Here is a 17,977-nt window from a genome sequence, read left to right on the forward strand (position 1 = left end):
TCATCAGGTTTTTATGCAAACTTATGGAGTACATAGAAGTAATATAATTTATGGTGAAATATTTTTGTGAATTAGGCAAATATAATCATTATATTCTTTATACGTAAAAAAGCTGTAGCTGCCATTTACATCTTAAAAACTGAATGAAGTTCCTCTCAGAATTGCTGTGGTCTACTGGGTCCAGACATTAGTTCATCCACTAGATGAGGTTCCTCATTCTTCAGCAGTTTATAGAATTCTGCTTTTACAGTATCTCCTCCGGAGTGAAGAGCATCTAACAAGAGTCTTGTTTTCTCCTGTCGTGGTTCTAGAGCATGAACTTTACTGTAGATTTCATCTGGAATCATGTCTTTGGTCTTCAGACCATCAGCAATACTCATCACTGATGAAACTCTCCGGATGAGTACATCTCTGTGTTTTTTCACAAATTCACATTCTGATTGAAAAAAATAATAATCGAATTACTTATCAGACAGTGTTGTTTGTGATAGAAGGAATAAGCTAATAGTAATGTCTTTAGGTTTATACCTGTGAGCCTTTTGTAAGCACGAGGTTCTACATCTTCGCTTGATGTTATTCCTAAAGAAAAAAAAAACATTTGATCTCTTAAGAAAATGTCATAAATACCTTGACAACTTTAATATTTGATGGTACCGTTTCATGAAATGAATTCACATTGGTAAAGATTACAGATCATAAAACTGAATTTAGTACAATGGGTTAGATAACATGGTAAACATTATTTAAATAACTTTTATAAAACAGCATAAATAGTTAATAAGGTTTACATGTAAGAATCAACAATCAGGCATAGCTATAATTAATATAAAAAATAAACTGTTTCAATTTGAAACAAAAAAAATCTATCACAAAATCTATTATGGGTGAAGTAATAAAATGTGAAAACGAATGTAAAATGTCAATTCACGTCATTACATTTAGACTGGCGCACGTCGCATTAAGTCTCTTTTATGGCTCACAAATTCTCTCACCCTAAAAAACTAAGTTTTAATATGATGCAAGAACTTTGCAGCTGATTGTAACCGAATTGTATTTATTTATTTTTATTATTATTTATTTATTTATGCACAAAAGTGCACTCAGACCGATATGATTGTCTTTGTTGCTGGAATATGATGTGTCTTTTCCAAAAATGCAAAAACATTTGTATATCTATTTTATAAAACACCATTAATAATCAATATTACAATATTAAAAGCCATAATCAATATAAATATTTTTTTTGATATATATATATATAATATTGAAGCCCTAACCTGTAATGAGTTCCTGTTTTTTTGTAAATGGATATAACAGTTTATAATATTTTGACTGATTGAAGTAACTAGTTACATTTAAATATTTGACATAAAATACAACATAGATACAATTAACAGAGTAATAAAAAATAGCCCTTTCAAAAATGAATTTCCTTAGATGTACAATAGTATGTACTATGCACAGTAGTCTGCCATTGTCAATGGATAAAATAACACAGAAATAACATTTTAAACAGCAGGTAAGGGCACACCTATGGTTATCATATATATAGGAGGTACAAAAATCAGCAATAGTTATAAGTGATGATAGATCTTGTATTGGTCAGTAAATGTATTGTAAATGTAAGTAATATATGTTCTTACTAGTTGTGTTTTTGTGGACCCCAGGAAGGTTAGCAGTGCTCTTCGGCACAGCTAATAGGGTCAAAACAAATAATACAATAATACAAATACAAAAATAAACAAATTAATTATATTGATGATCACCTGGTTAAGTCACCAACTAGATATTAAACATTGCTCATTAGACTGTTAGATTTGATTTAAAGGGATAATTAGTTTTTTTGGGTGAGCTAACTCTTTAATGTTATTTCATGACTCTGATTACGATTGCACCCAACTTCATAGCCATGATAAATTCTTGCATACTGAAATCGGTATTTCATGGCATTCATTACCTGTGAGAGGGATTCGACGTCGTTCCCAAACTTCTCTTTCTGTTTTATCCAAAAGACTCAGTACGATTTCCTCTTTGTTAACATCCACAAAAACTTCAAATGTAGGATGATAGTTTGGACCATAATTACACTCAAACGTCTCTGACTGAAAAAAAAAAAAAAACAATTTGAAGTTAAGAGACAAAATTACTCAATCCTTTAAACAAAAATTTATGATGGTGAAAATGTTGCAAAAGATTTCATAAGTGATGTATAAATCAACAATACAACCAAATCTACACTGAAATTGATAATCATACATGGTAATACATTGCAATTATCTTAATATAATCAGATATGATGTTACCGCCGGCTGCACTGTAGATTCTTCTGGTTCACAACACAGATGGTATTCTGATTCTGGAATAAGTGAACACTTTGAACTGGTTTTGATGTGTGTATTCTCTGTGTGCTGGTCCTTTACCTTGAGAGAGAAGAGGAGACTGTGAGAAGAAGAAGAAAAAAAAATATGTATATATATATATATATATATATATATACATTTTTTTTTTTTTTTTTTTTTTTTAGGTGTAATATAAATATATATATATATGTGTGTGTGTGTGTGTGTGTGTAATAGTATAATGATACCTTTGACAGTGGAACGTTCCAGGGGAGTAAATGGACATCCAGTATGTTTTCACTCTGTTTCACAGTTATAGGTCGTAGAAAGAGAAGTACTTGGGCAATGACAGGGGAAGGAGGAAAGATCATCCTTTTTAAGATGCCAAAATGGGAGAGATCTCTGATGTCAATTATCACATGAGTTTCAGTCACTTTTAGAGGATTCATTATTTCTACATTGCCGCTAGTGAAATGTGCAACAGCCAAACTGTCTTTGTTTTCCTCTGTAAAGCACATATAACTTTACATTTGTATTGTTGTCATTTTAAAATTTATTCAACAGATTTTCACAATAAAACTGAAATGTATGCCTACACCCTTAAATATCTGGCTACAGATTCAAATAGTTACAAACTTAACACTTTACCATCCATTTATCCGATGGTAATTGTTTCTTATATGGACTTTATCATCCATTTATCGGACATTAATTGTTTCTTATATGGACTTCTGTAAAAAAAAATAAATGTACATATCACCTCTGTGATAAAACTCATGGATTCAGATGGCAATTTATTCACAGTAGAGGAGCAAGTTCTATGATCTTATGAACCTGGGAACACGCTGGTCACGTGGCCAGTCACATGATTGTCTGCTGTAAATAAAATTAAAAAGGGTTTAAAGGGGCCATATGAAGTTGCTAAAAAGAACACTAGTTGATGTATTTGGTGTAATGAAATGTGTTTATGCAGTTTCAGGTAAAAAAAAACACTATTTTCCACATACTGTACATTATTGTTTCCCCTCTATGCACTGCCTTTCATGGATTTTTACAAGGCTCATCAGTCTGAAAAGCGATGTCTGCTCTGATTGGCCAGCTATCCAGTGTGTTGTGATTGGCCGAATACCTCAAGCATGTGGCAGAAATGTTACGACCCTTAACATTATTGCGGTCTGTTCAGAGCGAAGAGACATAAACATAAAACCCATTATAAACAAGAAAACAAGATGGCGCCATTGTGCGTGACTTGCCGTCTTTCACTGTCATTGCTGTGTGTTTTTGCTGTTTGTTTTATTTTTTGCCTGGGATGTCGACTCTCTATTGGTGTACGATCGCCAAACACTGCTGGATCTGCGAATTCTGCTGAAAATATAGTAAAATTGGATGATGGTGGACGTGAAACTTTGCCCCCCCCTCCTGGCGAGGCTCCCGGCTCACCTTTGGTATGCCCCGGCTCCACCTTCTCGAAGTAAGCGGCCGGCTGGTGAGGTTGAAGGCCCGTCTTGCATGTTGTTCTACGCCTTTTTGGACTGAGTTTGGAGCCGTGCCTAGCTTCGTTATACCTCGACGCTCGCTGGCCCTGTCGACGCCTGGCTGGTACCTGTCGTCGGCCTGGAAGAGGTGTTCCAGCCCCGCGGCCCCTGCTCTCCTCGTCTCCGCTGGCGCGGAGTGAATCACAGCAACTTGCGCTCTCTGTGTCGGGTTTCACGAACATCCAGTGCCGCGGACCCGCCGGTTCCTGCCAGGTTTGGGCTGGTAAATGCTAGATCTCTTGCAAATAAGACTTTTGTATTAAAGGATTTTTTCACGTCCCGAGGATTGGATTTCCTCTGTGTAACTGAGACATCGCTGAGCGATGGTGAGTCTAGCGCTTTCACTGAATTTGTACACCAAGATTGCTGCTACTTTAACTCCCCGCGAACATCTGGCCGAGGAGGAGGAATAGCGACTGTATATAAGAGGCATTATAAATGTAAACAGATTTTGTTTACATTTTCAGCAGCTTTGAACTGAGTTTATTTGAGATGGGTCCCCCCCACACAGTGTTGTGTGCTGTGGTCTATCAGCCCCCCAAGTACAATAAGGACTTTTTAAATGATTTTTCTGATTTTCTGGCAGAAATCATGCCTAAATATGATCGTGTTCTTATTGTTGGGGATTTTAATGTTCATGTGTGTTGTCCTGATAAGCCAATGGCAAAGGGTTTTTTAAACCTCATTGATTGATTCTTTTAATCTTGTGCAGTCTGTGTCTGGACCCACACAAGAACATGGACACACACTTGATCTAGTTTTATCATATGGTTTGCCTGTTCTTAATCTAGAGATATGTGACGCAGTGTTTTCTGACCATATGCCTGTATTATTTGAGACTGCTCTTGCCTGTCATACAGTTAAACCTCGCGCTGCTGCACGGCGCTGTCGCATCATTAACCCTTCCACTGCTGTTCAGTTCTCGGTTGCATTCAGTCAGAACTCCATCACTCCCGAGTCTGTATTGCATACAGATGAGCTTTGCTCATGGTTTCACTCCACCTGCCAAAGTGTTTTAGACACTGTGGCTCCATTAAAATCCAGGCAGCCTAAAACTAAATCTGAGCCCTGGTTAAATGACATGACTCATGCTGCCAGACGTGAGTGCCGTAGAGCTGAGTGCAAGTGGAAGAAGGACAAACTGCAGGTGTCTCTTCAAATGTTAAGGGATTGCTGGCATCATTACCAGGAAACTGTGAAAGATGCCAAAAGAAAACATTTCTCAGTTATTATTCTGGCAAATTGTCACAAGCTTCGTGTTTTGTTTAACACCATTGACTCACTTTTAAATGCTCCGCAGAATGCTTGTATGGAGGCATCCCCTGTTATGTGTGAAAACTTCCTTTGCTTTTTTATTGATAAGGTCACTTCTATTAAGTCTCAAATTGTACCTTCAGCTTCAGACCCTTCAATCTCTGGCCCCTGCTTGGCTGTCTTTGATCATTTTGAGCTGGTGACTTTTTCCTCTTTAGAGGAGGTTGTTGGTCATTTGAAGCCCTCGGGTTCTCCAAATGATGCTGTCCCCCCTCAACTATTTAAGGAGGTTTTCCCCACTGTAGGACCATCTGTTGTAGAAGTTATAAATAGTAGTCTGACCTCGGGTGTGGTTCCTGAAATTTTTAAACATGCAGTAGTTCAACCTCTGATTAAAAAACCTGCTCTAGATCCGTCAGTTCTTGCTAATTTCAGGCCTATTTCCAAATTGCCTTTCCTTTCAAAAATCTTGGAGAAGATTGTTTACAGTCAATTATTGGCCTTTTTGGAAGAATATAATATACTAGAGGTTTTCCAGTTCGGTTTTAAGACCTTGCACAGCACCGAAACTGCTCTTTTAAGAGTTTTTAATGATAACTTTTTAGCTACTGACTCTGGTGACTGTGTTATCCTTGTGCTTTTAGATCTAACTGCTGCATTTGACACAGTGGATCATGAAATATTGATTTCACGTTTGAGGCAGTGGGTGGGCATCAGTGGCATAGCACTGGAGTGGTTTAGGTTATACTTAGCGGATCGAACTTTTTGTGTTAGCTTAGGTGACTATGTATCCTCCTCTGCTCCTCTCTTGTGTGGGGTCCCACAGGGCTCAGTCCTCAGCCTTCTACTTTTCTCTCTGTATTTGCTTCCACTTGGTTCCATACTTAGAGAGTATGGCATTTCATTACACTGTTATGCAGAAGACAGTCAGATTTATGTACCTCTTAAAAAGAAAAATTATAACTCTGTTGGACAACTACTCAATTGTCTCGACGACATAAAGGCCAGGATGGCTCTGAACTTTTTAAATTTTAATGATAAAAAAACAGAAGTGATGGTTTTTGGAGGCACCACTGGAACCCCGCCTGTAGATCTGGGCTCCTTAGCACCCTATATTAAACCTAGTATCATAAACCAAGGAGTTATAGTGGACCCTGAGCTTAAATTTGACAGTCAGATCAAAGCTGTTGTCAAATCAAGCTTCTTTCATTTAAGGCAGCTGGCCAAAATAAAGCCAATTCTGTCAAGACAACATTTTGAAACTGTAATCCACGCCTTTGTAATTACACGGCTGGACTACTGTAATTCACTATATGTGGGGGTTAGTGGGTCCTCCATCACCCGTCTCCGGATGATACAAAATGCAGCAGCACGTCTTTTAATGGGCACACGTAAACATGAGCACATTTCCCCTATTTTAGCTTCATTACACTGGCTGCCTATTCAATTTAGGATCCATTTTAAAATTCTGTTATTTGCTTTTAAATCACTAAATGGTCTTGCTCCGCCATACCTCTCTGAGCTTCTACACTCTTATAAACCCGTCCGCTCTCTCAGATCAGATGATCAGCTGCTCCTGACTGTGCCTAAAACTAAGCGTAAGCTCAGAGGGGACCGTGCTTTTGCTGTGTCTACCCCTAAACTATGGAATGATCTGCCTTTGCATGTTAAACAGGCCTCTTCTTTATCTGTTTTTAAAACCCTTCTTAAAACCCATCTTTTCTCTTTGGCTTTTGACACCTAGTAAGATGTCGACTTTATTTACTTGATTCAATTTGTTACTTTGAATGCTTTTATTGTGTGGTTATAAATGGTACATATGTTTATTTTATCCATTTTATTTTATTTTTTATTTTTTTTTCTGTACAGCACTTTGGTCAACTTTGGTTGTTGTAAAGTGCTTAACAAATAAAGTTGGTATGGTATGGTATGGTATGGTATAAACGTGATATAAACATGATTTCTAGGTGGTCCTCTTTTGGAAGGCCAAACAAAGTAGTTTCGCTTTTAAAGTGAAACACACAGTGTCTATACGAAATGGTGACGGCAACAACAATACTACAATGAGAATAAAAGGTACACCTTCTTTCTTTGCGTGAACATCTGGGCAGGGTTATGCAAATCTTCCCACATAGTGACGTAGAGGGGCATATTAGAACGAGCTGTTTTAGGGGGGTTTGGAGGAGTCTTAACTTTTATAAAGAATATCTCTTTGGATTTGAGATTTTGAAACTTTACAGATCTTCCTCATGCACCTAGATCTTAAGGGGAAATTTAAATTCCATCATATGACCCCTTTAAACACTGAGGGCCCTATTTTAATGATCTAAATGCAAAGTGTAAAGGGCACGGCGCAAGTGCACTCAGGGCGTGTCCAAATCCACTCAGGGCGTGTCCAAATCCACTTTTGCTATTTTAACGACAGAAAAACGGTCCGTTTTGGGAATGGGTTGTCCCTATTCTCTTAATTAGTAATGGCCATAAAGTTCAATAAACCAACTAGAGTGTCATCTCCCATTCCCTTTAAGAGCGAGATGCACTCGCGCCAGGGCGGATTGCTATTTACATGGCTGAATTTGTTGGCGGAAAAGCTGAACGCTCCTCAAGCAAAGAAACTGATCTGCTCGTGCGCGAAGTTAAACGCACGAGCAGATCATCTACGGGACAAGCAGGCATCCACCAAAGCTCCACACGATGAGTCAGTTGATATATTTGTGTGTGTATTGGCACGATTGTTAATTAATTAATTAGCCAATGGCATTCATCATTATAAGTAGTAATAGGCTGAATTGCAAATAGGTAACCTAATTCTAATACACGCAATGACTATCCATCATTACATTTTTATATTTATGTAGCCTACACAATAATATTTTCAGCCCCTTAAAATAGCAATACACCTGAACACACCTCTTTTTTTAGACCCGCACGCCCATGGACGCACAAATGGGCGCAAATGCATTTGCTAATTAAATGATGTGGCGCTGGATGGGAAAATGCGCTGGACTGAAACTAGCAAACACACTTGCGCTTCATTATTTCCTATTATTTCCCTATTATTTCCCATTGCGTCGGGTGTATGATAGGGCCCTGAATTTGGAATCGAACTCTTCTTGAAAACTCAGAGATGTGGATTCAGATAGCAATTAAATTACAGTACCACACAACCTTGGTGTTTGTCAAAATATGGCCAGGTTTTTTTACGGGGTGGGGTGGTGTGAAAAAAACACAGACATCCTGAATTCAGACAGCATTAAAATCACCAGCTACACCCTGTAAATGGTGAAAATAACTTACGTCCCCCTGAGAAACAATTACCATCCGAATAGGATGTAAAAAAATAAACCTACCACAGAATATTTCACAGTGAGGAAGATGCAGTCCTGAAACTGAACCATTAAAACAGTCAATGTTGTACAAGGGTCCTGCAGGCTTCATCTGACCCAAACCATCTAACAGACCAGGATTCCATGAGACCACTCTATACAGCACCTCTCCTTCACTCGCCATCACAAACACAAGGCTGGTCAGACTGCACTTAAACTGACCAGCATGTGGACACACAAACCTGGAGGACAGATCAAACATGTTAATGGTTATTAAATTATAACTGCCATTTATAATGTATACTATACAGTGTAATTCAAAATATTTGAGGGTGTAAGAATTTTAGTAAAATTAATGTAACCAAATCCAAAAAAACAGGGAAGAAGTTACAGTATAGCAAAATAAATTCAACAGTAGTGAAGCAAAAATAAAGGAAAAGGGAAACTGCAACAGTGAGTGGAAAAAAGAAAAGAAAGAAAAAGCAATTTGATACTGTACTCCTTAACACTATTTTCTTATAAAAACAATGTTTAATGCCTGTATGTTTTCTTGCGTTTGTCCTCATCATCTCTCTGAACATATTCAGGTTTGAACTCTTCTGCATGTTCTGAGGACTAATGTAGAAAAAAAAAAAAAAAAAGTTTATCCTTAAAAATATTCATTTGTTACACAATAATTTTATACAAACATTCTGAATAATCAGATTATTAATTCTGAAATCTAGTTGATTATACATCAACTAGATTCTAACCAGCGATTACAAATATTCTTGTCATATGCATTTGTACTTTGTATCACTTTATCTTTTTAAAATAACCATCTCCAGATTCACAACAATATATTACATAAATGTCACAGAAAAAATCTTAATCATTAGAATGAATTAAAATAATTTATTTAATTATTTACTTAATAATTCTAATCCTGACTATATTTTTATTATCGTGGACTGCTTCAGTATATCACTGAATATTTAATCCTGCCATCAAGTGCGTAATGTTGTTGATGTTTAGCGATTTATACAAGTATTATTTTTTCAAGCTTAATGTGCGGCTAGTTGCTACTCACTTGTTTTGATTGTGAATCTGAACTCTCAACTTTCAGGGTTCTGATGTGTTCACAGCACTTTAAACAATATTTCAACACCCAACCATCTGTACTTTTCAGAGGCATATTAAACCGATCTATCAAAACCAAATCCAAAACTTTCCCAACGAAGCTCTTCTCATGGAGCTCATAGAGACAATGGAGAATGAACAGCATGTGTTCATTACGATATATCTGTGAACACTGATTGATCCACTCCTTAAGCTGGGTTTCTATGTTGACAGAGACGGTCATGTTATGCTTTTCAAAGAATGAGGAGATCCATTCTTTCTTACAGAGACCACAGAGGAACAGAATCACAGGCTGCAGCAGATTTGCATGTCTTACTTCTACATCTGCCTTTGAAAAGTCTCTATCAGACCAACAGGACAAAGCCCATCCTCTCTCTACAGTGTGAAGCAGCTCTCTCACTTTCACTTTAGACTCTGCTTCATCCAGAAGGATATAGTAGAGAGCAGTGAAGAACTCCTGAAAGCTGAAATGCATGAAACCGAACATTGTCTCCTGGTGGATTTTTCTCCTCAAGAGGAACTTGAGCAGGAATGGTTTGTCAGCAGAGTCTGAAATTGTGTCATAAACAGTTTTTTCATCAAACAAGACTTGTTGTTCCAGCATCCCTCTCTCTGCCAGCTGACCCAGACCCCTCAACAGGCTTGGGACAGACTGACTCAAACCCTGGCAGTGACGCTCCAGTAGAGTGGACACAAAGTCAACGTAGATAGAGGTGGTGGTTTCCAGTCCACTCATCACATCTGCACCATCACTGAACCTCTCTCGCATAACCGTGCAGATGATCGAGCAGATGACAGGGATGGAGCAGGCAGTGAAGAGAGTTTCATTTACTCTCACACATTCATAGGCTTTCCTGAAGAGCTCCTCATTCTGGAAGAACTTCTGGAAGTACTCCTTCACCCCCTCCTCAGAGAAACCCATAATCTCTGTGAAACGCTGATGTCCTTTGAGCAACATTCCCCATGGGACCTCAGATCTAGTAGTGATCAGCCGGACAGATCTGGGCAGGATTCGTTTACTAAGAATGGAATAAACTATGACCTCAGGAGGGGCTTTCTGTAATTTGGATGAAATGCAGAGTTCACAATGCATGAATCTAAGCTTATCAAATCCGTCAATGATGAAGAGCACTCTCTGTGATATGTTCTGTAACATCTTTGAGATCTGATCTGTCGATAAACCACAATTCCAGCTCAAGAGCTCAATCAAGTTCATCTCCGCAGAAATACACTTCAGCTCTTCACACCTCAGGTAGAAAACTAGATTAAAGTGTCTGAGGTAAGGATTTCCAGATGCCCAGTCCAATATAATCTTTTGAGAGATGAAAGATTTTCCACTACCAGAATTTCCTTGAAGAATGACAGATGCTGGATAATACATATGCATGTCTGATTTATTAAACAACTCCTCCACATTGATATTCTGAAAACTGCCTTTTTTATTTTTCTGAATAATCACAGGTTCAGTGTAGAGGGCAGCCAGTGAGACTCTTTCACTAGAGGAGAAACTGGTCTCATTCCTATGTTCATATTTCCGTTTGATTGACTCCTTATAGTGACATACTAGAGGAAAAGAGAAAACATTATTTATCCCCCACAATGCAAAATGTTAAATACTTGGCGAATAATCAAATAATAAAGTCATCCTGAGATGAAATTTTTGTTTAACAGTTGAACAGACAATCATTTTGAAACAAGAATGGATCTTTTACAAATGACTAAAGTTTAACTTATCGCATTGAATTACTAAATAACCTGATTTATAATTTCTGTTTTAATAACTCTAAATAAATATGACCTTCAGTGTACTAACTGCTTGGTCAAGCAGTTTTACTATTATTCTATTCTATTACTATTATTGAGTTCTTATAATCTAAAGTAATTTGAGTTTCTTAGTGCAGACACAAATACAGCAGCTAATTATAATGTTAATCAGCAATCAAAGAAGAGTTCTCATTTTTAAAAGAGACAATATGAACCTACTGTGGGTTATAGGGAGTAGTTCAGTAGGATCATGCTCTCCATATGGAGGGAAACTGTGCCACTTGATTAAGAGAGAATGATGAGTAAGCAGCTCATGAACATGAAGTACACAGACACACAAAACATTGGTTGAAAATAAAGGGCTTTCAAGTGCTTTTTGGTTCCCCAAGGTCTCATTATATCAAATACACATTGTACAATACAGTTTCTCATCACTTACAGGATAATTTGACTGAGATTTCATCACTGTGCCTGGCCCTGATTAAAAAAAGAACTGGTTAGAGCTCATGTCAACTGGAGTAAGAGCTGGAGTGCAACCTAATCTGATTTTGATTTAGCAGAAAAAACTTTTGTGCCCAATGCTTTCTACTCTAGTAAAGACACCGTAATCTGATTTCCTAGGACACTGGGTTTCTTAGTGCAGACACAGACACAGATTCAATGTTCATAAGCAATAAAAGTAGAGCTCTCATTTAAAAGAGAGAATATGAACCAACCATGGGTTGCAGCGAGCGGTTCAATCCAGTCATGCTCTCCATATGGTGGGCAACTGTGCCACTTGATAAAGAAAGAATGATGAGTGTTTAAGCAGTTCATGAACATGAAGTAAACAGACATAAACAGCACTCGTTGAAATTAATGGGCTTTCAAGACCTTTTTGGTTCCCCAAGGTCTCATTATATCAAATACACATTGTACAATACAGTTTCTCATCACTTACAGGATAATATGACTGAGGTTTCATCATTGTGTCTGGCCCTGATTGAAAAAAAATGGTTAGAGCTCATGTCAGTTGGATTTAGGGCAAAAACATTTTTTGATTTGAGGTTGATTTAGCATAAACAATTTGCCCTATGCTTGTTACTCTGATAGATATCTGATAATGTTTCAACACGGAAAAAAACTCAAGGGGAAGCTCAAAGAATAACAATGCAAGCATTCTGTTCAGAGTAAAAGCGCGGTCACACTTACCATTGCTAAGTGAAACTTCCAATAGGAATCCACACAACTGGGTGTTTCGCACAAGGGTGAAAAAGTTCTCCACACAGATTTCGCTCATGTTCAAGCTGGTCACACAAATTTACTGCACTGAACCAACAGAAAGCTACTTAATCTAAAAGTGACTTCTGTGTTGCTTCATGTGTCTCAACACTACTGACAACAACAATTGCAATGTACCTATTTTTGGACACAAAATAAAAAAAAAATTGTGCCTTTCTTGTGAGATGAACAATTGCCAAGTCAAAAAAGCAAGTAAAAGGTGGAGTGACCGATACTGACTATACAAAAGTGATGGGTTGTTCTTGAACGATTTGTTCATTTTGAAGGAATCTTTAATGTGACTTGGGACAAATGATTCATCTTGGGACAGTGATTTGATGAGTCACGCATGCGCAACTTCCTATGGGTTCTGTACTGAAATCAGTCTAGTAGTTCACCTGTTTTGAGTCTTCGGTTTTTTGAGTCGTTCGTGACACATGACAGGCCCATACTTAACCAATGTAGTTTGAGCCAGAAACAGAATTGGGCTGCATTTCCAAAAGCATCATAAGCCTAAGTTAATTGTAGATCCTCTGTGACACAACCTGTCAAAAGGCTTATATAAACGCCATAGCGTAAGTCTTAAAAGTTCTCAAAGGTGCAACAGCATGTTCATATATATGTTTTCGATGCAGATTGCAAATGGCTGTGCATTAATTTGTGTTTTTAACTTGATGTGAGTGAAATGAAACTGTCTGAACGCGAAGCTGTGATGTTTTCTGTGTTGTCTGTCTACCTTCTTTCCCCTCCTCCGATCCGCTGTGCACCAAGCCCACTTGAACTAACCAGTGCTGAAACGGGGTGTTTCATGACCCTTTAAAGGCACTTTGGTTTATCGCAATAATTGCGAGTTTGTAAATTCTGAGGACAGAAATAAAAAGTTTAGGATATACATTTGTGCATCTCAATAAATTAGAATGTAGTGGAAAAGTTCATTTATTTCAGTAGTTCAACTAAAAGTGTTTAACTCGTCTATTAAAAAAATTGCAATGCACACAGTGAAGAAGTTTAAGCATTTGGTTATTTAAACTGTGATCATTTTGGCTCACATTTAACAAAACCCCACAAATTCACAATGTGACGAGTGGTGCGGGGCCGAGAGCCATGGGAACCGAGAGAGGCTGGTGGAGTGATTGGGAAATGAGCGACACCTGCTCCACTCGTCACACACTATCTCAACAAATTAGAATATGGTGACATGCCAATCAGCTAATCAACTCAAAAGACCTGCAAAGGTTTCCTGAGCCTTCAAAATGTTCTCTCAGGTTCACTAGGCTACACAATCATGGGGAAGACTGCTGATCTGACAGTTGTCCAGAAGACAATCATTGACACCCTTCACAAGGAGGGTAAGCCACAAACATTCATTGCCAAATAAGCTGGCTGTTCACAGAGTGCTGTATCCAAGCATTGGTAACAGAAAGTTGAGTGGAAGGAAAAAGTGTGAAAGAAAAAGATGCACGACCAACCGAGAGAACCGCAGCATTATGAGAATTGTCAAGTAAAATTGTTTCAAGAATTTGAGTGAACTCCAAAAGGAATGGACTGAGGCTGGGGTCAAGGCATCAAGAGCCACCACACACAGACGTGTCAAGGAATTTGGCTACAGTTGTTGTATTCCTCTTGTTAAGCCACTCCTGAACCACACACAACATCAGAGGCATCTTACCTGAGCTAAGGAGAAGAAGAACTGGACTGTTGCCCAGTGGTCCAAAGTCCTCTTTTCAGATGAGAGCAAGTTTTGTTTTTCATTTGGAAACCAAGGTCCTAGAGTCTGGAGGAAGGGTGGAGAAGCTCATAGCCCAAGTTGCTTGAAGTCCAGTGTTAAGTTTCCACAGTCTGTGATGATTTGGGGTGCAATGTCATCTGCTGGTGTTGGGCCATTGTGTTTTTTAAAAACCAAAGTCACTGCACTCTTTAACCAAGAAATTTTGGAGCACTTCATGCTTCCTTCTGCTGACCAGCTTTTTGAAGATGCTGATTTCATTTTCCAGAAGGATTTGGCACCTGCCCACACTGCCAAAAGCACCAAAATTTGGTTAAATGACCATGGTGTTGGTGTGCTTGACTGGCCAGCAAACTCACCAGACCTAAACGCCAGAGAGAATCTATGTGCTATTGTCAAAAGGAAAATGAGAAACAAGAGACCAAACAATGCAGATGCGCTGAAGGCCAATGTCAAATAAACGGGCTTCCATACCACCTCAGCAGTGCCACAAACTGATCAACTCCATGCCACGCCGAATTGAGGCAGTAATTAAAGCAAATGGAGCACCTACCAAGTATTGAGTGCATGTACAGTAAATTAACATACTTTCCAGAAGGCCAACAATTCACTTTTTTTTAAATTGGTCTTATGAAGTATTCTAATTTGTAGAGATCGTGAATTGGTGTTTTTTTTGTTAAATGTGAGTTAAAATCATCACAATTAAAAGAACCAAAGACTTAAACTACTTCAGTCTGTGTGCACTGAATTTATTTAATACACAAGTTTCACAATTTGAGTTGAATTACTGAAATAAATTAACTTTTCTTAATTAACATTCTACTTCATTGAGATGCACCTGTAAACTCATGATTCTGAGCCGAGGGGAAAAGAGAGAATGACAATTTGATTTATGCCGAATTGTGAGATATAATCTTGGAATTCCGATTTAAAAAAAAAAAGTCTAATTTTTTTAATATAAACTCAAAATGATTATTATTATTATTTTTAATTATTTTATTTCATGGCTTCCATAGACTGCTATTTTAAAGCTGTCACTATGACGTGGTGTAAATTGCTGTTAGTTTCACACTGGTTCCCTCAACAAGAACCCAATTTTATTTTCCATGGCTTTTGGATTATCGCAAAAACAAGCTTTGTATTTAACCATAGTTCATGATACTTACACATTTTGTCCATCAAGAAAATCTTCACAAAATAATATCACTTTTGTGGATTTTGAAGCCTGAATACAAGCGCATGAACTTAAAAACTAACCTTGGCTATAACTACACCTCACTTCAATGTCACCACCACCATGCTTCTGACAATTTTTTGGATCATACATATATTTGATTATAAAATATACATATCTACAAATGATTTGTTGCCTTTTAATGCACCTTATTTCGAAAATGTAAAGAAAAGGGGTGTGGATCCTGCACCTAATTATTGCAATCTTAGATATGTTTGCTCCTATTAACATTATTTTAGTTATGTTATATATACTATTATAGTTTTTATTGATGTTTTGAATAAACTTATTTTTTCAGGTTTAATTATAATTTAAGTTAACTCTATGGCAAATTAATTATTTTAAACTTCAATTATAAATCATATATTATATACATATTATAACAGTGCCCTGCTGACTACCTTAGATGTTTGCCTGATTTGTTCGACAGCGTAGCATGCTAAAATGTCCCATATTTGAAAACTTTAATTTAATTACAACAAGTAGAGTTTGTTTCAAGCAAGGGGGAAAAAAGAAGAAGAAACATGTAGGCTACCCATCAAAAAGAAATTTGCAAATTTCTTTGCATTGACGAGTGCTATGCAAAGTTTACTATTCAAATTTACTACAGTGAGAGAGAATGCTAATATCAGTGTGTACAATTGACAAAGTCCCATTCAAGGAAAGTCTGTTCTCTTGACGACCATATTTGTATTGCCTCCGGCATGTTGTTTTGGGCATGCAAGATGAGCCCTATCTATTTGAATGTGGAAATACTGAAATCTCAAAAACTGCCTTATACACCGCCAATTAATTAAATATCCCAAACCAGCAACAAAATATTACATGAATTGTCCCACAAATATGGTTTCTTACACTCAAATATCATTCAAATATAATATTCTAGGCTAGAGTGACCAAGCCAATATGTGCTGTGTCTTAAGCCTGGAATACACTACATGACTTTTAAAATATGAAAAGATTTTTAAAACACTAGGCACATCCATTTGGAAAACCTCGCCCATTATTGTTTTATTTTTGTCATGCGTCTCCGAGCAACCCTTGAACGTCTGGTAGTGAGTGATTCTCATGTGATGATGGCCAGTTTTCCTTTGTCACTAATCAAAAAGTCAGTAATTGTATGATGTATATTGTTTTAAAAATCTGTTCAGATTTTAAAGAGGTCGTATGATGTGATTTAAAATTTTCCTTTGGAGTGTTACAAGCTGTTCGTGCATAGATAAGATCCCTAAAGTTGCAAAGTCTCAAAGAGATATTCTTTATAAAAGTTAAGACTCGTACAAAATATGACCTTCTGTTATGAAACAGGACATCGATTTCATACACTGTAGCGGACACCAGGACTTAAAGCATGTTTCTTACACATTTTGGGAGACACAACAAATTAATAGAGAAATAATTATAAATCAATATTTCTATTAAATATTAGATATCATTATGAAAATCTTGCTTATTATTACTTCCATTATTGCACTTATTTGTTCATTCTATGTTGACCCAAATACATTTTAATATCCAAATTAGATACAGTTTATTGATACATTGTATATATGGAAAAACTTGTTTATGGCCATTTACACAAATTTTGCATTAAGGAAATAGTTTTTTTTTAAAGATCTTTCATAACATAGTTGAGAATCATCGTTATATAAAATTTGGTATTAAAAAAATTAAAATTGATTTGTGATTAAAAAATCCCATTGTTTTTGCCTAATTATGTCTATTCATGTCTTATAAAAAAAAAAAGGACACGACAGGACTTTTTAAAGTCCTGATGTCCTCTACAGATAATTAGGCCTCTACAGAATTTTTCAAAAAAATAAAAAATAAAAAAATGCTGATGCTCTAAACAGTGTAATGACATGAAAAAAATAAATAAATTAAACAACCAAGCCAGCTACTCAATACATGCAATGGAGCCTCTATGTAATGCCTAACATCATACAACCCACCCATGGACCAGCCACAGCAAACAAACAAACAACTAAATAAATATGGCCTACATTTATAGACTATTTAATAACCAAGACAATGTAAACAAATAGAACCTTGTGTCATGAAAAGATTCACATTTGGAGTGATGTGAGAAAGTGTTAAGCTGTTTATTTATAGGGCTAATAATGATAAAAAAATATATATGCAAAGAAAACCTATGCATGTCATAGAAACAGATAGTAAACTATAGTATGTATTTTCAAGAATGTCAAAAGAACATCAAATAGAACCTAAAATATCCGCTCTCATTACTTTTCTACTCACTGTCAGCATTCGAGACCTCCATCTGCGCTGTACTTAGAACACAGAATGTTAAAGAATTGTCTGGAAGTCCATATGAAAATCAGGTTATAAATGTGTTTTGTCAATAGTGTGGTCTGTTGGAAGGATGTAGGGAGTAACAAGGTAGGCTACAACCACAACGC

At 37.0% G+C, this 17,977-nt stretch overlaps 1 protein-coding gene across 1 annotated transcript; it reads right to left on the reverse strand.

Moving 5' to 3' along the window:
- Positions 1 to 155: 155 nt before the first annotated feature.
- On the reverse strand, positions 156 to 17,875 carry LOC132155385 (uncharacterized). The gene is made up of 14 exons (XM_059564250.1): positions 17,817 to 17,875; positions 12,278 to 12,315; positions 12,054 to 12,114; positions 11,777 to 11,814; positions 11,557 to 11,617; positions 9,524 to 11,136; positions 8,993 to 9,069; positions 8,479 to 8,696; positions 2,588 to 2,844; positions 2,304 to 2,420; positions 1,958 to 2,102; positions 1,644 to 1,694; positions 529 to 579; positions 156 to 436 (listed from the first exon to the last, which is right to left on the reverse strand). The coding sequence occupies exons 1-14, from the start codon at positions 17,836 to 17,838 to the stop codon at positions 156 to 158; spliced, it is 3,030 nt and encodes a 1,009-aa protein (XP_059420233.1). The 5' UTR covers positions 17,839 to 17,875.
- Positions 17,876 to 17,977: the final 102 nt, after the last annotated feature.

The sequence above is a fragment of the Carassius carassius genome, chromosome 12 (genome assembly GCF_963082965.1).
Source record: "Carassius carassius chromosome 12, fCarCar2.1, whole genome shotgun sequence".
Taxonomy (NCBI): Eukaryota; Metazoa; Chordata; class Actinopteri; order Cypriniformes; family Cyprinidae; genus Carassius; species Carassius carassius.